Source organism: Erigeron canadensis, chromosome 5, assembly GCF_010389155.1.
Source record: "Erigeron canadensis isolate Cc75 chromosome 5, C_canadensis_v1, whole genome shotgun sequence".
Taxonomy (NCBI): Eukaryota; Viridiplantae; Streptophyta; class Magnoliopsida; order Asterales; family Asteraceae; genus Erigeron; species Erigeron canadensis.
Window position 1 is genome coordinate 34142910 of NC_057765.1, and position 25139 is coordinate 34168048.

At 39.2% G+C, this 25139-nt stretch overlaps 1 protein-coding gene across 1 annotated transcript in view; it reads left to right on the top strand.

Annotated features, from left to right (window-relative positions):
* Positions 1–2281: 2281 nt before the first annotated feature.
* Positions 2282–25139, top strand: part of LOC122601651 — a 36778-nt gene continuing 13920 nt past the window's right edge. Inside the window, exons 1-3 of the mRNA XM_043774395.1 lie at positions 2282–3019; positions 3119–3319; positions 3446–3585. Coding sequence (XP_043630330.1) covers positions 2306–3019; positions 3119–3319; positions 3446–3585 — 1055 coding nt within the window. The 5' untranslated portion in view covers positions 2282–2305. The remainder of the gene's footprint in view (positions 3020–3118; positions 3320–3445; positions 3586–25139) is intronic.

The window sequence follows — 25139 nt, forward strand, 5'->3', positions numbered from 1 at the left end:
AAATAGTATTTCTTTTACCATTATTACTAAATTCCAATTTGGATTATTGACACTTGAAACAAGTTATGCATGTTATCTTGTGTACAAACTTCCTACAAAACACTCCATGGTCAATGGTCTGGTGAAATAGATGATGAAATTCGGCCTGAAGATTGATTAGCGAGATGATTGCTTGATTGGCTATATGACAAGCGGCAACTTCCTAATTTACTTGCTCCCCTTCATATCCTTATTAGAGGAAAATGGACGAATCTCATAGCACCCAATTGAGGACTACCAAAATAAAAGGTCATCCAAAACTTAGGAAAGTTGGGTGGATGGAAATTCAAATATGGGTGTTTAAAACTAGTGCTACCCATAGACTTATTTTGATGCATTTGTCGGGTGAAGAGTTATGATAATAAACAGAATTTTGTAGGCTTATTTGTACTAGGCATTGAGTTTAGGCCTATAAAAGATTTGCTTTGTGAGACCTTAATGATTGAATGCCTAAGATTGCTTGTTACACATAATGTCATATGATTTTCCATTGATGGTATGTTTTTATTCTTTGAAAATTTCAATTATTAAAACATCATTTTATGATTATATCACCCTTAAAAGTTAGAAATTCTTAAAAATGATGTTTATACTTTAAAGGACGCGATTCGTATCATAAAAGGGGCATTGATTACATTTAAATGCAAGGAAACCACGGACGACCAAGGCCGGATCTATGTTCATGGACCAATGTTACATAAAAAGCCGTTTTAGTAATGACATGAATGTAATATCTTAGACAAATATTAGATTAGTTTATGGAACTTTACCAAAAGCCTATACACCATCTATCAATTGAGTAACCTAAATATCTTATATTGGAATGGAATGTAATGGAAAGGAGAGGAAAAAATATATATACATATAAAAATGATTGTTCAAATGAAAAGAAACCAAAGGAAAAAAAAGAAATTTCAATACTCCTTTCATTTCATTTTAAATGTTTTACTATGATTTTTTTTTCTGAACTTTGACCGTAAGTATTTTTGTTTGTATTACAAAATACAAAAGAAGATATCTACATATGAAAGAGACTCGCATGTCAAACTAGACATTTAAAATAAGATAATGAAACATTCTCGAATTATAATGAAAATAAAGTAAGTTAAAAGAATTACAATTATGGATCTAAGTATATAGTTATTAATAAAATTTAGGTCTAGCCGATGGTTTTTGCCAATGAGCCGATATACTAGCCGATGGTTTTTACCAGTGTTTTTTACCGACTACACCTTACCCGTTATATAATACTTTAAGGGTGTGTACGTAGCACCCTAAGAAAAGAGCCCAATTATCAAAAGAATGACATCACATTGATTACGTATATTTATTTGTTAGAACATTAAGGTCATTTCAATTAAAAAAGAAGCCAACTAATCAAAATATAATCACATCACATTATATATTTCGTTTGTTAGAACATCAAGGTCGAATCCCAAATTGTTTAAGCTTATTATAACAGCTGTTAAATCCAGATACATCCATATACGGTTGACTTTGGTGAAGTTCGTCGATCCACACGGATGATGCATATCTTTGGGCATCATAATCCTTGTCTACAAAACAATGCTTGTCATTTGTCTTGTTTCTGAACCCCATTCATTTTCACCACTTCTTGCTTACGTCTCTTTCTTTTTTATCTTCTCCTTAATCCCCTTCATTTCCCTCATCACGACAAACATATCACCCCTACCTATTGATTCCTCTCCAGATCGAAATCTAGCTAGCTACAGAAAAAGAAACGAGATCCACTCAAAGTTGACTGAAAGAGACTCATCAACATTTTTGTAAGTGGCACAGAACCAAGATTGTAACTTAATTTTGTTAGACTTCATTTTCCTTTTGGTTGCATCTTTATAAGTTTTTTAAAAGTTTAGACTTTTTACATTGACCGTATCACAATTTTCTTAGAACTGCACCAATAAAAACAGAAAACTTATTCACACTAATCCCTATCCCTAAGGCAGTTCCGTCGGTGTATTTTCATTGTCTTAAGCCTATCCATCTACAATCACTTTTGGGTTTTTCTTTTGATTGTAGTTTAGACCAAATGGCTTTCTCAAAAGATTTTAATTACCTAAAAATGAAACTGGAAGATTTAAAATCGGCCACAAATGACTTTAGTGACAATCCAATTGGCACTGGTGGGTTTGGAAAGGTTTTCAAAGGAGAGCTCTCATTCTCGAATGGAGAGAAGAAAACGGTTGCTCTCAAGCGCTTAGATCGTCAACATGGGCAGGGGGATGTTGAATTTTGGAAGGAAATAATGATGCTTTCAAATTACAAACATGAGAATCTTATTTCTCTCTTAGGCTATAGCGATGATGATGGTGAGAGAATTCTTGTGTATGAGTATGCATCCGGTGGAAGCTTTGATCGCAAGCTTGGTAAAACTAGTCTTACATGGAACCAGTTGCTCAAGATATGTATTGGGGCTGCGCGTGGACTAAACCATCTTCATGATCCTGTTGATGGGACGCAACAAAGAGTTCTTCATCGAGATGTAAAGAGCTCAAACATCCTACTCGATGAGAATTTGACTGCTAAAATTTCCGATTTTGGCTTATCAAAATTCGGCCCAGCAGCTAACCAACAGTATACATATCTTATTTCCAATGCCGTCGGTACACAGGGGTATTGTGATCCCATGTATATGGAGACGGGCTCCTTGTCAAAAGAGTCTGATGTATACTCTTTTGGAGTGGTCTTATTCGAAGTAATGTGTGGGAGACCATGCTTTGAGTTACGTAATGGTGAGCAAAACATTTTAGTGCATAAGTGGAAACAATGTTACCAGGAGAATGGATTATATGATATCATCTCTAATCATCTAAAGGAACAGATGGATATGGATATATGTTATAGGGATTCTGTTGACACATTTGCAAGCATTGCATACCGGTGTGTGCACAGAGATCGGAAAGAAAGACCAAGGATGGCAGAGGTAGTCAAAGAACTTCTGATTGCACTTGATATTCAAGTAAGTGTTTATTTTCTTTTGTTTGGGTATGTGTGAAGCAGTTTAAAAAACTTCAAAAGTACTGGCCCTCATGGATGTAATATACTCGTATATATGTAGGAATGTTCTGGAAATGTTGACGAGAGAAATAAATATACAGAATTAGTCAGCATTGCAAAACTGGTCACAATGCCACAACATATTGAATACGATTGTTTGCCTCGGGATATCATACAGAATCCCGCCCCCATAACTGACAGATCTCGAACTGAACTTGCATCGCTTTTCTTCCAAGGGATTCATGTTTTGAAGGGCGAGCATGTAAATTATTATTTTTACCTGTTATACATCTACTATATATTTTATTCATTTCAGCTTTTGTATTGTCAGATTCTGTTTAATAAGATTTATTTATGTATATACTGATTCTGTCTATCTATTGCACAGAGGCTCGAACGAAACGAGAATGGGGAATTTTATGAATTGATAAGCGGATACAATTGTATGCCTCTGGAAATTAGAACGGGTGATTGGCGTACAGGTGTTTCGCGTCACTTTTACACATTTAACACGGGTGTGTTCTATAGGTCAGTTTTTTCTCCATGCATCTTTCGCCTTTTGCTTACATTAAACATATAACCACATGTTAATTATTAAGCTCTGGTTCTTTATCTTGTTCATCTACGTTTTTTTGTTTTTTGAATGAATGATGAATGTATTAATGTAGCTTATTCATGTAGTTATCTAAAGTGACTATACTTTCTCTGTACACGATTATCTGTTAAACTGGATTATTGATATGTATCAACCATATATTTTTTAATTTTGTACGTTAAACATTTTTGACCTCATGACTTAATTTTCAAATGAAAAAAAAAGGATAAAAATTAACTTGTTATTATAAGTCTGAGGTCATATATATTTAACCATATAAAATTGAAAAATATGTGAATGATATACATCAATAATCCAATTTAACAAGACTATATATATATAAGAGAAAACATATTGATCACGGTGATTTATATATACAAGGCCGACTCAAAGGGTGAGCAAGGGGTGTTATTGAGTCGGGCCCACTCCGTTCAAAGGCCTACTGCTTCCGAGCCTTACGTATGTTATTTATTTGATGTTATGGTAAAGAGTCACGATGGTTCATTTATGTATTATTGTACTTGAGGGTACCCGAAAAGTGTGTTGGCGGCGACGGCAGAGACGACTGGTAGTGGTGATGGGTAGCGGTGGTGATGGTGGTAGTTATTGCGGCGGTAGTGACGTTATGGTGGTTGCAGCGACAGATAGTGGTGGCGGTAACCGATGGTGGTTGTAGTAGCGATGAGTCGGTGACGAGTTGCGTATGTTATTGATGTAAAAATTTTTGATTTATAAGGTAAAGGTATTATGGTTATTTTAATAGGGTAGATATTATGAATTAAATTTTGTTAAGCGTATTATAAAATATCCAATATTTAGTTGTTAAAGATAAAAATAAATATATGGGCCAATTTGGCAGATCAACTTTTAAGTTGAAAAAAGAATTAATTTAAATGCTTAAGGTAATATAAAACTATAAATGATAAATAGGAAATGTCATACAATAAAATTAATTATCCATCAAAACACAATTATTATTTAAGTAAATTATTGTGTTATTATTGTATATATCAAACCGTTAGGGACAACATAACAGTAAATAAGTCCTTGTCTTAATAGCGCAGTGGGCATCTTCGTCTTGCAATGACGTTTGGGCATTGGGAGACCAAAGTTCAAATCCAAGCAAGCAAACTTTTGCCCCAATTTAGTCTTGTGCCTTCTGTAGCGGCTAAATTGGTGTGGTTTTCCCTCCCTTGTGGTTCCTTGACTTCGTGGATCGGTCGCTAGTGTCTGTCTGCCAAATTGGGTCTAACGGCTAGTCGTCTGATGTGTGCTTTTATTTATTGTCTTTAAATTTATGTAGTACAAGTAACTATCTAACGTAACCACACTTAACGAGCAGAGAACCCGGTCAATGTAATATAGCCTAGTGGTAAGTTACAGGATCGTTCGCAGGGACGCGTTGCGTTACCTAATCTAATAGTACGTATAACTCTAGTTTGTTTGGGGGTTTGTCACTAGCTCTTAATAAACTAATACTTTTAACAATAAATTAAAAATCTAACCACGCGCTTTGCAGCGAGAGGCTAATCTGAAAGTAGTTTGGAAAAAGCAAATAACAGTAATTAAATTAAAATACTTGTTTGGCATCTCTGATCTCATGATGCGACCAAATACTATCCTACTGGTTTGTTAGCCTGTTGGAAACTTAATCACGGTTCAGATTCTCGTTAGATTCACTTTGCCTAGTTAGTAGTGATGTCGCTAGACTCACACTACCCTTTAAAACAAATTCTCGCTATATTCATTGTTTTAAGCATTATGACCTAAAGTTTGTGTTACTAATTCATCTTTTAATTACCTGGCTCTTAAGCCATGACCAGATATAATTCCCTCCGGTGACCACAGTGCTCGTTTCCAAGTCAAAGGATCGCGTCTGGCATTGTTAAGTTTCATGCTCAATTCATCCTAGTTACTATGGTTCTGGATCCCTCGATTACAAGTCAATTACTTTTTACTTCTAATTATAGACCGACTAGTCGTTTTCTGTCCTAGCATATTAGTTCTAGTGTATGATCATAGATAATCATCAGAATTAAACTAATACGTTCAGATATAAAACCTATATCAACATGAATTACTAATAAACATGGATCTACGATAAACAGTAAAGCACACTCCAACAGAATCTAAACAAACACAGTAAAACAATAAGCGTCTACATGATCACATCGATCCAAACAAGTATTCAGCCTACTAGCCCAGCATTATTAAAGGAATAACAAAGTATGAAAAGATAAAAGACATTGTTCAATAAAAAAGAGTAAATAAAGATGAAAGATCTAGACCAAGAGTGAAGATCGGAAGGTGTTTAGATGCTCCAAAACCTTCTTGAAATCTGCAATTTCGATCTAGGGTTATTCCTGAGCGGATAGGGCTGCTAAATCGGCACTGGCTTAGAGTTTTGAGGATTTGTTCGACTTAAATAGTGGTAAAAGTCGGTTTCTGATCTGGGCCGACCAGCGGCGCTGGTGGGCTGAGCAGCGGCGCTGGTCCTGGGCTTTCCATAGGCTAGTGATGCTGGTGATGCAAGGAGCGACGCTGGTGAGTGGCCAGCGGCGCTGGTGGCTGCTGAACTTGTTCTTGCGTCTTCGTTTGGCTCCCAAATAACTTCCTTGTGTCTTGTAACTTCATAGGCTTTCTTCTTGAGTCACTTGATGTCATTTACCCTCTCTCGCATCTTCCGGGAACCTGCATAAACACGCCATTCATTAAGTACCAATAGTTCCGGAATAATAACTCATTTAAGAATAGAAATGAAGCCTTTCCTTAGTGTTTTTATCACAAAATGGATGCTCATCATATACCCCTACACGTAAGCTTCTGCTTGTCCTTAAGCAAACAGTCTGAGAAAAAAATAAAACAATTGATGAGTGGACATTTTAAGTGTTAAAGTATTCTACTATATCGAATTCATTTGAAAGTATAGCCATGCAAAATGATTTGAGAAAGTTTTAGACAAAATTAGTAAGATATAGCTAGAGGCTAGATAATCAGTCAATTAAAACTAAAAGCTAACTTTTTATTTGTTAATACCTTTAAAACAGTTATATACTTCCACATGTCTTACAGCTCAATCTTACTACCTTTTTGCAGACTAGTTGCGCACTTAATTCAAGTTTGTATAGCAATCAGAACTACTAGCTACTAGCAAGGCATTTATATTTCAAAGTGTATGTACTCGTGAGTCACTACTTAGATATACTTCTACACTACAATCATGTTTGCTAGCTAAATACAAAAGCAGTCATACAATATTATCATCTTTAATAGTTAAGACAGCGGTGACAGATCGGTGATTCCTCATGCGCAGAGCGACATAACTCAACTAAAAGTTCACATCAAGACAGCGGTGACAGGTCGGTGGTTCCCCACGCGCATAGCGACATAACTTGATGTATTTATATGGATTTTATTCGTTAATAGTTCTTTGAACTTTTATTTAATCTACTGATTGCCTTTTCTTAGAGATTTACTACATTATTCATGCAATAGACATTATCAGAGACCCCAGATGACTCATAATCCTACTCCGCATGCAACTAGTTCACATTAAATAGTGTAAGTTTTAAGGTAAACCATACATCTAAATTAGTTCCTACACAAGCACGTATATTAAGTCCAATTAATACACCTATGCTAATGACTAGAAAGCTCTAAATTGCTAGGTATATTAAAGTCCGGTTAAATGTGCTATGGCAAACATAATCGCATACAGTTTCAGTCTAAACTCTAATCCAGTTGGAAGCATGAACAGCCACAAATCTATAGTTAAGCTACCAATTCTAACTAACCGTTCATCCTACCAAGCTAATGTTGCTTAATTATCGTCATCTTTTGTCTACTTGCAAAGCTTATATTCTCAAAATGTTTTCAGACACTTAAAAACTTTAATTTGCATGAAATAAGTAGTAGAAAACTTTTTTAAAATCAAACAATTAGACCAAGGGTTTTTCCTATTCCATCCCCCACACTAAAATTGTACAACGTCCTCATTGTACTAAACATACATATAAAGGGTAATGGGGAAAACACATAAAATATAAAAGAAAAAGGATTAACGAAACTTCCCAGGTCTGAAATTGTATGATTATTGTTTTGAAGATGGCATTTGTGGAGCGACTTGAACGTGATGAGCTTTTGATAACTTCAATCGTCTCCATTTGATGGCGATCCATGGTTGCTTCTCCATCTTCTTCTCTTTTTGGTATTTTCTGATTTTTAAATTTTTTTGGAATTTTTGTGTTTTTCTGATTTTTTGTGTTTTTGGCAATCTAGTGCGCAAAACGGAGTTGTAAGCGACGCTGATGGATTGGGTAGCAGCGTTGGTGGTGTTTTCTGAGCATGCAGCGGCGCTGGGTGGTGAGGAGCGGCGCTGGAGCTGAACAGGTGCAGGTCCAGCGGCGCTGGTGGTGGTGCCAGCGGCGCTGGGCTGCCCTGATGCAGTCCCAGCGGCGCTGGTTCTTGACTAGCGGTGACTCCTGTACGTGTTCCAAAGTCTGATTTATTCAGTGATTTGATGCTCGAACTCCCCCACACTTAGCTTTTGGCCAAGTGCATGGTCTCCTTCAGACTACAAAGCAATATACTTCTGCACACTTCAATCAATTTATCAAAAATGGAAAAATACGAGCTAAAACAAAAATGAAAAATAAAAACATAAAGTAAGATTGCAATAAGTTACTTGTTTCTTCAATCCTTGAAAGCTTGCATCTGTGATACTCAAAACATACTCAAAAAGTACCACAAATGATAAAATTTAAAACAATCACTTAATTGCAATTAGTCACAATTTCCTAAAAATGAAAAATAAAAATAAAAACTACTGCTTGGGTTGCCTCCCAAGAAGCGCTAAGTTTAACAAGTCTTCAGTCGGACTCGGCCTAAGAACTAGGTTGAGGAATACGGGTTAGGCCTAGGGTCGACACCCGTTGGTGTGTATCGAATGAAAATGTCCGACTGGTTTTCCATAAATGACTCTATATTCATCCTCTCTCCTTGCCCTTGGCAAAGCTTATACTTGCGGTCAAAACCATAGGGATTATCATCACTTATATCCTCTTTTGTGAACTTCAGTATGTTAACCCCGGACTGCAGCATTAATTCTCCTAATTCGACATTTAAATCGGCACATGCGGTTCATAAAAATGGTTGACTAAAATCACATTGTCCCTAGTGACCGCATTTTCTTTAACTAGAAAGAATTCTGTCAAGAATCTCAATCCACCTATGCTGATTACTACCTTTTTCACAAATCCACGAACTCTAATCCTTGTATTCCTAAATAGATATATCATTTTATCCTTCCATTCTACTTAACCTATATCTCCGCTAGCATATCTACTATGATCATCCAGGGAAAGTATGTTCATGGTAGCCCTAGCATCGATAAATGCTCTACAGCCTAAATTTCCCCGTATTCCCATTCTAATATTAAAGATGGTCGGGTCTCCTAGGGCATCGGTCAAGAGATAAGGGTTGTATCTAGCCAAAGATTGTTCTTTAATGTCATCCCATCCTATGTTGTCTAGAACCCTATTTACATCAGATATTATCTTATCACCTTCTTCTATGTTTCTCTCTACCTTTTCAAAAACTTTTTCAAGATTACTACTGTCAACTTCCCTGTGTAAATTACTTAACCCTCTCTCATACCTATTTTTCATATCTAAACCTCCACCAAACTCAAAACTCTTTAAGCTTTTAAGGCATTGGTATGCACTCAACGGTTTCTTTTTACAGTCCATTTCAATATTGCAACACATTTTACTATAATCATTATCCTTAGAATCTAACATTGGTACTGTGACCTTAACATCTCCTTTAGACAGAGTTATCTCCCATTTTAAAACAAAGATGTTAGCATCTGCCGAACACAAAAATTTTCTGCCTAAAAGTATAGGGGTCACTGCTTCACTAACCATATCAAGCACAACAAAGTCAATCCAAAATTCTAAATCCTTAACCCTAACATGGACTTGTTCGACAATCCCATTGGATTGTCGGTAAGTCTGATCGGCTAACCGAATGCTCATGTTAGCCGGTTTTAGCAAACAGAGGGTAAGTTTTTCATAAATAGTAGTAGGCATAACATTAATACTTGACCCTAAATCAGCTAATGCACTCGAAAATATTCATTATTAATAGTGCAAGGGATAAGAAAACTTCCTGGATCTTCGGTTGCTTGCGGTAGCTGCTTTCCATCATTCGGTGTATCGGGATTTTGAACTTCTTTACTTATGTCCGAATCATTTCCATCCTTATTTTGCATTTGGATGCGAGTTGGATACCTAGGTCTTCTTCTGAGAACGAAGTGTTTCGCGAATCTGAGCTGACGGACTCACCAGCGGCGCTGGTAAGGAGCCAGCGGCGCTGGTTTGCACCTGGAGGGTCACCAGCGGCGTTGGTTGTTGCCTGTAGGGCTACCAGCGGCGCTGGAAGGTATCTCCAGCAGCGCTGGAAGGTATCTCCAGCAGCGCTGGTGGGTTATGGACAGATTCCAAAATTGCATTTTGGTCCATTTCATCTCCATTTTGCTTCCGTATGACCTGTACCTAGTTAGAACTTTCACAAGAATCATTAGAAACCACAGTAGAGTCATTACCTTCGGTGAACACGGCGTTCACATTCTCATTTCGGCCGATTGGTGGTTGCTACTTTTGACTCGAGCTAGGGCTTGAGCTTGAGCTTCCTTGCAAGATCGGCCATGGCAGAGGACTGCTCTTCTTCCTTGTATTCTGCTCAATCCATCTATCTATCCTCCTTTCTAGCTCTTTGATTGCGGCTGGTTGATTCCTTGCTCCTTCGTCAACCTTTTGATTGAGATTGCTTATTTTCTCATTGAGCGATTTCGTGTAGCTTGCCAAGGAGTCATGCCTTTTGTCATTCATGTCCATGTACTTCTCCATCATACTGGTAAGCTTGGCAATCGGGTCCTCCTTGACTTCATTTTCCACCTTTGGTTGCTCGGGTTGACCATTATTCCTTTGCCACCTATTTTGAAAAGAACCAAAGTAATTTCTAGAATAATTTGCACTATAATTATAATTACCGAGATTTCTTTGAAATAGTCCTCGTTGAAAGCCTCCTCGGTATTGGTTCTGGACAAAATTCACTTGCTCGATATCCTCCTCTTCACAATCTCGGTATAGTACATTTCTCCGCATTTGTTGCACCCGTGTCCAATCACCTTGAGGTCCTTGTCCATAATGTTCAACCTATCTTCAAAAGTAGAAAAACGGTTTGATAAAGCTTAAGTTCATGAATTACCTCATTGTCGGAGCTGCTCTCGATGCTAGCCACGGTTCTTCTCAACTTCCTTTCTCTATCCTTATCATCCACATCTCGAGCTAAACTAGTTTGCACCATAACCTCCATCATTTTGTATGCGGCATTTGTAGTTTTGTACAAAAAGTTACCACCGCCGGCTAGGTCTAAATCCTTTTAGGAACTCTTTGTCAAACCATAGAAGAAAATTTCCATGATTTCATCCTTGCTAAGTCCATTCCCGTGACAGCTTCGAAGCATTTTCCTAACTAAACTCGGGGGAAAGAATCGCGAAACAAACTCCTCGCGAAGTTGATTCCATGTAGTGATGGTACCTTCATCGAGCTCATCGAACCAAGCACGTGCCTCTCCGGCAGAGACGACGGGAATTAGCTAAGTTGCACATCGTCATCGGTGACATCTCCTCCGTATTTGAACATTTTGCACAAACTGGTGAACTTGCTTACATGTTTGTAAGGGTCAGAATTTGCTCGGGCGTCGAACTGGTTATCCTGAATTAACTTAAGGTGGTGTCCCTTGACTAAAAACAAATCTCCTAAGTTGGGCAAGACTATAGCTGATCCTGGCGTCGGTGTTATGGCTCTCATCCTTTCCATCATCGGTCTGTCGAAATCGTCAATTACGCCTCTGGGCGAGTTGGGGTGAGACATGGTTTCGATTGTTCCTAAGGAGTCTTCTAAGTTGAAAAGTTGTTCTAAGTTAGCTACGGGGGTTGAGTTGGATCTGTAGAGCCTCTTCCTTCGTCTGAGTCTACTAAGGCTTGTCAAGCTGCTTCTTATGACTGTTCCGGATCTCAAACGCATCAACCACCTAAATATCCTGCAAAACTCAAGAAAAATATCAACGCACCAATATAAAACTAGAAATGAAAAACTAAATTAAACTACTTAAAACTAAAAATGAAAATGAAAATATTTTTGGATTTTTGATTTTAAAGAAAAATAAAAATGCAAACTTATCAAGCTAACCCTAAATTTAAACTAATTTGACCTAATTTACTACTTAACCTAATTTGACCTAATATGAAATACTGAAAAGTAACTACTTCGTGCCGAAACACAAAGTAGGGTTGAACTACACTACTAAACCAAGAATGCGTCGCGTTCCCCGGCAGCGGTGCCAAAAAACCTGATATGTGCTTTTATTTCTTGTCTTTAAATTTATGTAGTACAAGTAACTATCTAACCTAAACACACTTAACAAGCAGAGAACCCGGTCAATATAATATAGCCTAGTGGTAAGTTACAGGATCGTTCGCAGGGACGCGTTGCGTTACCTAATCTAGTAGTACGTGTAATTCTAGTTTGTTTGGGGGTTTGTCACTAGCTCTTAATAAACTAATACTTTTAACAGTAAATTAAAAATCTAACCACGCGCTTTGCAGCGAGAGGCTAATCTGAAAGTAGTTTGGAAAAAGCAAATAACAGTAATTAAATTAAAATACTTGTTTGGCATCTCTGATCTCATGGTGCGACCAAATACTATCCTACTGGTTTGTTAGCCTGTTGGAAACTTAATCACGGTTCAGATTCTCGTTAGATTCACTTTGCCTAGTTAGTAGTGATGTCGCTAGACTCACACTACCCTTTAAACCAAATTCTCGCTATATTCATTGTTTTAAGCATTATGACCTAAAGTTTGTGTTACTAATTCATCTTTTAATTACCTGGATCTTAAGCCATGACCAGATATAATTCCCTCCGGTGACCACAGTGCTCGTTTCCAAGTCAAAGGATCGCGTCTGGCATTGTTAAGCTTCATGTTCAACTCATCCTAGTTACTATGGTTCTGGATCCCTCAGTTACAAGTGAATCACTTTTTACTTGTAGTTATAGATCGACTAGTCGTTTTCTGTCCTAACATATTAGTCCTAGTGTATGATCATAGATAATCATCAGAATTAAACTAATACGTTCAGATATAAAACCTATATCAACATGAATTACTAATAAACATGGATCTACGATAAACAGTAAAGCACACTCCAACAGAATCTAAACAAACACAGTAAAACAATAAGCGTCTACATGATCATATCGATCCAAACAAGTATTCAGCCTATTAGCCTAGCATTATTAAAGGAATAACAAAGTCTGAAAAGATAAAAGACATTGTTCAATAACAATGAGTAAATAAAGATGAAAGATCTAGACCAAGAGTGAAGATCAGAAGGTGTTTAGATGCTCCAAAACCTTCTTGAAATCTGCAATTTCGATCTAGGGTTATTCCTGGGCGGCTAGGGCTGCTGAATCGGCTCTCTCTTAGGGGGTGTTTGGTTCATGGAATTCTTTGAAATTCTTAGGAATTGGAATCTAAATTCCATTCCTTTCATTTGTTTGATTAAGAAAAAGATGGAATTGGAATGTAAGAAATTCCATCAAATTCTTTAAATCATGGAATTTACAATTCCTTCAACATCTTGATGGAATCTTTAAACAATCCATGGAATTCACTCATGTTTACCAAAATGCCCTCTTTTAACTATAGATCAAATAAATATAAATAAATAAAAATCCTTTTGTAACCTGATTCAATTATCCACCGGATGTTGACCATCAACACCATCCAACACCGAGCTCAGTCGTTGATTATGACTTCCGGCCACCGCTGCTACTTGTGATTTCCGACCATGTCGCTGGGAAAAATGTTAACCCCATCGGGTTCCATTTGCTGTTGTGCGACCACCAACCAACCCGCTAACTACCTCTTGCCACCGGTGCTTACCATTTCCGGCCGCCGCCGCTGATTCTTTTCATTGCGGCCGCCGCTGATTCTATTTTTATATTGTTAAGCAATAGTTTGTTTACTAATCGTTGTAGGATTAAAAAATTGAGATCTTGTTGGTATGACTTAAATAAAGAAAAAGGGTGGTTGGGAAAAAAAATTTGATCGGAGTTGAAATTTACAGATTAGGTAGAAAGACTTTGGGGAAGAAGATAAAATGATATTTTGATTGTTGTTGGTACGCAGCCACACATCAGTGGATCAATACATCACAGATTTTATCTATCTACATTATTATATTATTATTATTATTAATATTTAAGTATATATTTATTATTATTATTATCAGTATACAGTTGTAACATCCATGAATTTTGACCCGTTGACTTTAAGTGTCATGTTATGAATTATAGTAGTTAAATGACTAATTGTATACTCAATGAGCCGGTTGACGGTGTGCTAGATGTAATGTCGTGGGTTTTGAACTAATTAGTTATGTTGACGGGTCAACCCATGGATCAAAGTCTTGACCCATGACCCACCTTAGTCAACCCAACCCCCCACCCACCTTATCCTTTCCTTCCCTTATTCTTCTTATCTCTCTCTTCTTTACTCCCAAGAACACACTCTCCTTTCACTCTCTCTCTCTAATTTAATTCATAGTTCATGGAAATTCAAGCTTAGTTAATGCAAGAATAATAAATCTTATCACCATTTTAACTTCATATCAAAAACTTGGGTTCCAAAGTGTAAGAAATGACCTCATTTGAATCAAATTCGGGTTTGAGGATTTGTGAAGCTTTTGGTAAGTAAATTCTACTCTATGACCTTCACTTCATGTTAGTAAATGTATCTATAGTTGTGCCAAAACATTTTCGGGTCACAAATCGGGTCAAAAGTCGAATTAGGGTTTGTCTAGGGTTAGTAATGGGTTAAACCGAATTTGAACTTGAGTTTGGTGTTTTGAAGAAAGATTTTAAAGTGGGTTTGGGTTATTCATGTGTAAACATGCTTAATTATGCTTCATATTGAGTTTTGATGCTTCACAAATCGATTTTGGGTGTCAAAAATGAGTTGTGGGTTAGTTTTGGTGTGTTTAGGTCGAAATGGGTTGCTGATGCTGAACTGGGTGAGCTGCTGCGCAGCTAGTTAAGCTGCTGCGCAGCTTCACAATTCTGTTTTTCAGCTGCTGCGCAGCTAGTTAAGCTGCTGCGCAGCTTCGCGAGTCTGTTTTTCAGCTGCGGCGCAGCGATAAGTTGCGGCGCAGTTGGGGGCTTAAATCACTTAACTTTTTCCTAGCTTTAGTTCTAACATCCTAGGATCGTCCCGACCTTTCCGGAATGTACTCTTATGACCTTATTGGTGCCCTACACATGACAAACGAGTCGTTTAAAGTTGGGTGTCCTCTTTGGAACCTAATTCAAGACATTAACATAAACTAAATAAACATATAACTTATGTTTGAGAATGAGGCGACCTTGGGGCGACTTCATTTTGGTTACAAACTATTACATGACCTCCCTAACGACCATGTTGGGTCCCGAAAGTCTTTCAAAGCCATAAAGTAAAGCTAAAATCTAGTTAGAGAATCGTCTTTGGTGAATAATGCATGTCTTGTATACATTACTAGGTTGTGGACGCGTGGAGCACTATAATCACCTATAATCTCATCTTAATTCGATATTAGCCTCTTTTGCCAATCAAGGTGAGTTCGTATCTCCCTACTCTATTGAGATTCGGGCTGAAAAGTGTACATTGTGTGTTTATTTGTTTGAATTAGTTGTTTGTTGATTGAATGAAGATTGATGGATGAATCATTGAAATGTTTTGTGTATGTTGGTATTGAGAAAGGTTATATTTAGATTAGATGTACATACATGGAAGTCGACTTCGCGTTCAAAAGGTTTGAGATGTGGAGGGTTAGCCGCTGGTACACCCTGTATACAAACATCGAGGACTCTTTGAAAGCAAGCCCTCTCAAGTGTATGTATGTATAGTTTCATCATATTGTTGGTTATTGGATGTTGGATTGATGGATTGTTGTGCTTGCATTGTGTTGGTTGCTTGAGATGATTTGGTTGTCTGTTGAGACAAATGTGTTCATCCAGGTATAGACGTATACACTGGTGTTGGTCATCCGGGTTTATAGACGTATATTCGCCGACGTTTTTGAGATGCCACAATGGTCATGGTGATGACCTGTGAGTATCGTTGCATAGATGGCATAATGGCCCTACATATTATATGTATTTTGGTTTGGCATGCATATCATTCACATCATGGCATTGACATTGCATTGATTGTTCTTATACGTTTGTTATATAGTGATGCAATGGTTGGATGACGTGTAAGACTACTTGTATGTGATAATTGTTCTTGTTTTTATGATATGTGGTTATGGTCGGTGGTTCATCTTGGGCCACCACTACGAACTCACCAACCTCGTGTTGACTTGTAGAACACTTTTCAGGTAATCAGGTGGTTCAAGGATGTGATGCATGATCTGGTGTAGCTTTTGGTTTCGGGCATGGACTTTATGGATCAAGGATTCATTCGCCCACTTTTGGATTAATGCTTAGGATCGATAGCCATCTCTAGAATTCTCTTTTGTAAACTTTGATGGTCATTTGCTCCTTGTGCATTGTTTGAATATTTGACTTGTCGTGGATTCACCGAATTCATTAATGTCATTTAGTTGCCTACGATAATCCCTCCTTGTGCTATATGATTTCCGTAATATTTCGAGCCCTAGCTCGGGGTGTTACAGAATGGTGGCCCATGCGAGGTCGTAGAGAATTAGGTGGTTTGACCTAGACTACGGCTTAAGTTAAAACTCTTCATATAGCATGCATGGCTAGGAATTTTGTGTGCAACTTGATTTTGTGAACCCTAGAAAGTGTACATTGGGAGTTCGTAGTTGAGACCAATTATGTGATGACTTGAGTACGATATGGTTTTGGTTTGAGTTTGATTGTGATTGAGATGGATTGTTGTTTGATAATAGTTGTTGATTTAGGGCGAGGTGAAGTTATGGCGTTAACTTGATGTAACATTGTGGCAACCCTAAAAGAGCGTGATCAACTATTTTATGGTCACCCGATGTTATAGCAATTTAATGACATCACGGGTTGCGCACGCTTGGTTTAAAGCATAATAAGGAATCGATATGCTTTTTGGGAAGTTGATTGAGTGGAGGGTTAGCCGCCGGTACACCCTGTACACAAACTCAATCAGTAACTAGAAAGCATATTGGATTCGGATTATACTTTGAACCATCCGTGCTAGATTATAGGATTGTATGATAAATGATTGTAGTGAGCTCAGTATGGTAAGTAATAATTTCTCCCTAGAAATCTATCGCTTTTGCCTTAGCTTAATGGTATGAAATGTGTATGTTATGTCGACTTGAGGGCATTGACAACTTGTGTGACTAACATGTGAGTAATGAGACTAACTTTCGGGTCAACGCCTTGCTTGTTTTATAGAAATGGTAAGACCAAGAAGAGCTGGAACTAACTATAGGGCTAACTCGGAAGAACCTCAACCGGAAGCTCAACCGGAAGTGCAAGGAGGTAGAGGTAGGGGCCGGGGTGATAGAGGTCGTGGTGGAGGACGAGGTAGGGGCCGAGGTAGGGGTCGTGGTGAGGCTCCCAGGCCTAACTTGGCGGATGTGATTGCTCAAACGGTCACCAATATCATGCCGACTATTGTTGCCCAAGTCCAAGCAACTCTTGATGGGAACAATGGGGTACAACCTAATGAGCATCAAAATGTTGGAAACCCGGAAAATGTGAATGATGAGGGTGCTCAATCTCATGTTGTAGTAGAAGAAGAAGAAGAAGAACTCGAAAGAGCGGATAACTATAGGGCTAGGTATAACCAACATGGAGTGTACCGCCAAGGTTGTCAATTCAAAGATTTCAAGAATTGTGGGGCACCGGAGTTTGATGGGTTGGGTGGGCCCGTGGAATGTATAAAATGGTTTGAGAGGATTGAAGCGGTGATTGAAAGGAGTCATTGTACTTATGATGACCGAATTTATTATGCCTCCGGTATGTTCAAGGAGGATGCTTTAAGTTGGTGGAACCAAGAGAAGGCCTTGGGTCGGGCCCACAATTTGGAATGGGCCGACTTCAAGAACAAAGTGAAAGAGAAATTTTGCCCACCTTATGAGCTCCAAAACTTGACCATCGAGTTTGTCCATCTCAAAATGGACGGGGCCGACTACAAGGGCTATGTTAGACGATTCCAAGAGTTGTCTACCCTTGTTCCTCACCTAGTGAGCACCGAGTCTCGGGCCATTGAGAAGTTTGTTTTGGGTTTGACTCAACAAGTCCGTTCTCTCATCAATCCGGTCATGCCTACTTCCATGGTCGAGGCTATTAACCGTGCCGGTAGTGTTACCGAAGACTTGTTAAGAAGTGGAGTTTTGAGTAAATCATCATCCTCATCATCAAAAAGAAAGGAGGTTGGGGAAACAAGTGGTCCAAGGAAGATGGGGAGGTTTGACTCCAAGAATGCTAATCGGGGTAGGGTGATGGCGGCGGTGGAGCCGGTGAAGAAGCCTTATGTGGGGCCCCACCCACATTGTGGAAGATGCAATAGACACCACCCCGCCAATGTTCAATGTGGGGCATGCTTTAATTGTAACCGTTTGGGGCATATGGCGAAAGAATGTAGGGCACCAAGGGTGGGTACGGGTCCGCTCAATGTAGCTCCTATTCAAGCTCTTCCTCCTCAAGGCAATCAAAGAAGAGGCGAATGTTATGTGTGCGGTAGCCCAAATCATTACCGTAACAATTGTCCTCAATGGGTGGGACAACAAGTTCAAGTGGCCGTTCACCCCAATCAACTACAAATTGCCGGGCCTAACCAAAACCGGGGACAACAAGGTCACCAAGCGCAACCCCGTGGCCGAGCCTTTGCGGTCAATGCAAATGAGGCCCGTAATGATCCCAATGTTGTTGCAGGTACCTTTCTTCTTAATGGTCATTATGCAACGGTTTATTTGATTCCGGAGCCGATTATAGTTTTGTGTCCTCTCGCTTTATCCTTTGATTGATGTGCATCCGTGTGCCCTAAACTATGTACTCGATATAGAAACGGTAAATGGCACCTTAGCAAAACTTAGTCAAATACTTCGTGATTGTATTTTGACTCTAAACGACATCGAATTCTACATCGACCTTATGCCTTTTGAAATCGGTAGCTTTGACGTTATTGTGGGAATGGATTGGTTAACGGCGGTAAATGCAACTATTGATTGTGGGGAGAGGGTTGTTAAAATACCGTTGTCTAGCGGTAAAATTCTTAGAGTTCAAGGTGAAACTTCCGATTCTCTAAATTCTAAAGTCTTTAGTGCTACCATCTCAAAGGTAGAATTGAAGACTGTTCCTATTGTTTGTGAATTCTCTGATGTTTTTCCGGAAGAATTACCGGGATTACCCCCATCTCGTGAACTTGACTTTCGTATCAATCTTATTCCGGGAGCCGCACCCGTGGCAAAAGCTCCTTATAGACTTGCCCTCACTGAAATGCAAGAACTCGAAGCTCAACTTAAGGAACTTCAAGAGAAAGGTTTCATCCGTCCTAGTCAATCTCCTTGGGGTGCTCCCATTCTCTTTGTCAAGAAGAAAGACGGGTCGTTTAGAATGTGTATAGACTATCGGGAGTTGAATAAGCTTACGGTGAAGAATCGATATCTCTTCCTCGAATCGATGACCTTTTTGACCGACTTCAAGGTGCCAAGCACTTTTCCAAAATCGATCTCCGCTCGGGTTATCATCAACTCCGGGTTCATGATGATGACATTCATAAAACGGCTTTCCGAACTCGGTATGGGCACTTTGAATTCACCGTTATGCCTTTCGGGTTGACCAATGCACCAGCAGTATTCATGGATTTGATGAACCGGGTGTGTCGCCCTTTCTTGGACAAGTCCGTCATTGTCTTTATTGACGACATACTTGTTTATTCTAAAACGAAGGAAGAACATGCCGAACACTTGCGAGAAGTACTCGAGTTGTTAAGAAAGGAGAAATTGTATGCTAAATTCTCCAAGTGTGAGTTTTGGTTAGAGAAGGTTCACTTCCTTGGTCACATGGTAAGCAAAGACGGTATTCACGTTGACCCAAGTAAGATCGAAGCGGTTAAGAATTGGAGGAGACCCGAAACACCTTCCGAAATCCGTCAATTCCTTGGATTGGCGGGTTACTATAGAAGATTTATCGAAAATTTCTCCCGCATTGCACAACCTCTTACACTCTTGACTCAAAAGGAACGGAAATTCGAATGGGGCAATAGACAAGAACAAGCCTTCCAAACTCTTAAGAACATGTTGTGTGAAGCACCCATTCTAACCCTTCCCGATGGAGTTGAAGATTTTGTAGTATATTGTGATGCTTCGGGGCAAGGATTGGGTTGTGTCCTTATGCAAAGGGGCAAAGTTATTGCATACGCCTCCCGCCAATTGAAGGTGCACGAGAAGAACTATCCGACACACGACTTAGAATTGGGAGCGGTAGTATTTGCTTTGAAGTGTTGGAGGCATTATCTCTATGGCACCAAGTGCGTGATTTATACCGATCACAAAAGCCTACAACACATTTTTAATCAAAGTGAATTGAACATGAGACAAAGACGTTGGCTTGAACTCCTTAGTGACTATGATTGTGACATCCGTTATCATCCGGGTAAGGCCAATGTGGTAGCCGATGCCTTGAGCCGGAAGGAACGAGTTAAACCAAGACGTGCTAGGGTTATGAGCCTCACGGTAGGACCAAACATTCGCGATCAAATCATTGCGGCTCAAGTACAAGCCACTCGACCAGAAAACTTTGGTAATGAGAATTTGGATGGTATGGAGCAACAATTCGATAGGAAGAGTGATAATGGGCTCTATTTAGTTGGAAGGCTCTGGGTTCCCATTTTCGGCAATCTAAGAACTCTTCTCATGCATGAAGCTCATCGATCACCTTATTCGGTCCACCCGGGTCGGATAAGATGTATTTTGATTTAAGAGATTTCTATTGGTGGCCGGGTATGAAGCGAGATGTGGCTAGGTATGTGAGTGAGTGCCTTACTTGCTTACAAGTGAAAGCCGATCATAAGAAGCCACCCGGATTATTAGTGCAACCCGAGGCCCCGAATGGAAATGGGAACACATTGCAATGGACTTCATAACGAAGTTACCGAAGACAAGAAGTGGTCGCGATACAATTTGGGTGATAGTTGATCGGTTAACGAAGTCGGCTCATTTCGTGGCCATTCGTGAAACCGATGGTGTTGACACCTTAGCTCGTTTGTACATCAAGGAAGTGGTGTCTAAACATGGAGTTCCGGTTTCTATCATCTCCGATAGAGATTCCCGGTATAACTCGAATTTATGGAGGGCCTTTCATCGTGCAATGGGTACGCGACTAAATATGAGCACGGCGTTTCATCCTCAAACGGATGGGCAAACCGAAAGAACAATACAAACGCTTGAAGATATGTTAAGGGCATGTGCCATTGATTTTAGTGGGAGTTGGGAAGATCACTTGCCTTTGGTGGAATTTTCATACAACAATAGTTATCATGCCACCATCCAAATGGCGCCTTTTAGAGCTTTATATGGTAGGGTTTGCCGATCTCCCTTAGCTTGGGCGGAGATCGGTGAAAGCCAACTCATTGGACCGGAGATTGTGGTGGAAACAACAAAGGTGATCTACCAAATCAAGGAGAGATTGCAATTGGCCCGTGAAAGACAAAAGAAGTATGCCGATGTGAGGCGGCGACCGCTAGAGTTTGAAGCGGGGGATTATGTATTGTTGAAGGTGTCGCCATGGAAGGGTGTTATCCGTTTTGTGAAGAGAGGCAAACTCGGGCCAAGGTATATCGGTCCTTTTAAGATTATTGAACGGGTTGGGAAGGTTGCTTATCGGTTGGAATTGCCACAAGAACTTGGGGGAGTACATGATGTCTTCCACATTTGCAACCTACGCAAATGCTTGGCGGACCCGACACAACATGTGCCTATGAATGAAATTCGGGTGGATAAGAATTTAAATTTTGTGGAGGAGCCAGTAGAGATCCTGGACCGTCAAACCAAAAAGCTCAAGAACAAGCGTTATACCATTGTTAAGGTTAGATGGAATGCTAGACGCGGAGCCGAGTTCACTTGGGAGCGTGAGGATCATATGAAGTCCAAGTACCGGATTTGTTTAATAATTAGTGTTTATTAGATTTCGGGACGAAATCCTTTTATCGGGGGAATAATGTAACATCCATGAATTTTGACCCGTTGACTTTAAGTGTCATGTTATGAATTATAGTAGTTAAATGACTAATTGTATACTCAATGAGCCGGTTGACGGTGTGCTAGATGTAATGTCGTGGGTTTTGAACTAATTAGTTATGTTGACGGGTCAACCCATGGATCAAAGTCTTGACCCATGACCCACCTTAGTCAACCCAACCCCCCACCCACCTTATCCTTTCCTTCCCTTATTCTTCTTATCTCTCTCTTCTTTACTCCCAAGAACACACTCTCCTTTCACTCTCTCTCTCTAATTTAATTCATAGTTCATGGAAATTCAAGCTTAGTTAATGCAAGAATAATAAATCTTATCACCATTTTAACTTCATATCAAAAACTTGGGTTCCAAAGTGTAAGAAATGACCTCATTTGAATCAAATTCGGGTTTGAGGATTTGTGAAGCTTTTGGTAAGTAAATTCTACTCTATGACCTTCACTTCATGTTAGTAAATGTATCTATAGTTGTGCCAAAACATTTTCGGGTCACAAATCGGGTCAAAAGTCGAATTAGGGTTGTCTAGGGTTAGTAATGGGTAAACCGAATTTGAACTTGAGTTTGGTGTTTTGAAGAAAGATTTTAAAGTGGGTTTGGGTTATTCATGTGTAAACATGCTTAATTATGCTTCATATTGAGTTTTGATGCTTCACAAATCGATTTTGGGTGTCAAAAATGAGTATGGGTTAGTTTTGGTGTGTTTAGGTCGAAATGGGTTGCTGATGCTGAACTGGGTGAGCTGCTGCGCAGCTAGTTAAGCTGCTGCGCAGCTTCACAATTGTTTTTCAGCTGCTGCGCAGCTAGTTAAGCTGCTGCGCAGCTTCGCGAGTCTGTTTTTCAGCTGCGGCGCAGCGATAAGTTGCGGCGCAGTTGGGGGCTTAAATCACTTAACTTTTCCTAGCTTTAGTTCTAACATCCTAGGATCGTCCCGACCTTTCCGGAATGTACTCTTATGACCTTATGGTGCCCTACACATGACAAACGAGTCGTTTAAAGTTGGGTGTCCTCTTTGGAACCTAATTCAAGACATTAACATAAACTAAATAAACATATAACTTATGTTTGAGAATGAGGCGACCTTGGGGCGACTTCATTTTGGTTACAAACTATTACATGACCTCCCTAACGACCATGTTGGGTCCCGAAAGTCTTTCAAAGCCATAAACTAAAGCTAAAATCTAGTTAGAGAATCGTCTTTGGTGAATAATGCATGTCTTGTATACATTACTAGGTTGTGGACGCGTGGAGCACTATAATCACCTATAATCTCATCTTAATTCGATATTAGCCTCTTTTGCCAATCAAGGTGAGTTCGTATCTCCCTACTCTATTGAGATTCGGGCTGAAAAGTGTACATTGTGTGTTTATTTGTTTGAATTAGTTTGTTGATTGAATGAAGATTGATGGATGAATCATTGAAATGTTTTGTGTATGTTGGTATTGAGAAAGGTTATATTTAGATTAGATGTACATACATGGAAGTCGACTTCGCGTTCAAAAGGTTTGAGATGTGGAGGGTTAGCCGCTGGTACACCCTGTATACAAACATCGAGGACTCTTTGAAAGCAAGCCCTCTCAAGTGTATGTATGTATAGTTTTCATATGTTGGTTATTGGATGTGGATTGATGGATTGTGGGCTTGCATTGTGTTGGTTGCTTGAGATGATTTGGTTGTCTGTTGAGACAAATGTGTTCATCCAGGTATAGACGTATACACTGGTGTTGGTCATCCGGGTTTATAGACGTATATTCGCCGACGTTTTTGAGATGCCACATGGTCATGGTGATGACCTGTGAGTATCGTTGCATAGATGGCATAATGGCCCTACATATTATATGTATTTGGTTTGGCATGCATATCATTCACATCATGGCATTGACATTGCATTGATTGTTCTTATACGTTTGTTATATAGTGATGCAATGGTTGGATGACGTGTAAGACTACTTGTATGTGATAATTGTTCTTTTTTATGATATGTGGTTATGGTCGGTGGTTCATCTTGGGCCACCACTACGAACTCACCAACCTCGTGTTGACTTGTAGAACACTTTTCAGGTAATCAGGTGGTTCAAGGATGTGATGCATGATCTGGTGTAGCTTTTGGTTTCGGGCATGGACTTTATGGATCAAGGATTCATTCGCCCACTTTTGGATTAATGCTTAGGATCGATAGCCATCTCTAGAATTCTCTTTTGTAAACTTTGATGGTCATTTGCTCCTTGTGCATTGTTTGAATATTTGACTTGTCGTGGATTCACCGAATTCATTAATGTCATTTAGTTGCCTACGATAATCCCTCCTTGTGCTATATGATTTCCGTAATATTCGAGCCCTAGCTCGGGGTGTTAAACAGTACTCATATTAGTTAGTTAAAAAATTAAAAACTTATAATAATTGTTTAATAAAAGGGTAGTATTGTCTTTTGTTATAACTTTATCCCAAACATTTATCTTAATTCCATTGAATTCGGTAAACCAAACACATAATACATTGTCATACTTTCAAATTCCAATTCTTAAATTCATTTCCTTGACAGATTCCAATCCTTTAAAAAAAACTCCGCGAACAAAACACCCCTTAGGGTTTTGAGGGTTAGTTCGACCTTAAATAGTGATAAAAATCGGTTTCTGATCTCGGCCGACCAGCGGCGCTAGTGGCTGAGCAGCGGCGCTAGTCCTGGGCTTTCTGGGCTAGCGGCGATGGTGACTGAGGAGAGCGGCGCTGGTGACGACCCGCGGCATGGTGATGCAAGGAGCGGCGTGGGGGCTGCTGAAAATGTTCTTGCATCTTCGGTTGGCTTCCGAATCATTCCTTGTGTCTTCTAATTTCATAGGCTTCCTTCTTGAGTCACTTAATGTCATTTATCTGTCTCACATCTTAGGGAACTGCTAAACACGTCATTCAATAAGTCAATTGTTCGGAATAATAACTAATTAAGCATAGAAATGAAGCCTTTCTTAGGGGTTTGTATCACAATGGACGTCATCACCGTCCAGTGACACGAACGTTAAAAAAAAAAAAAGTGAAACTAATTTAAATTTGTTAAGTGAAGTTTAACTAATATTCTAATACATGAAGGCCTTTAATTATTTCTTTAGATCTAAATCATTGTCATTAATAGATCATAGTCATGGTGTGCAATATGTGTGGGGGGGAAAGGTTTTCCTTGTATATCAATTAG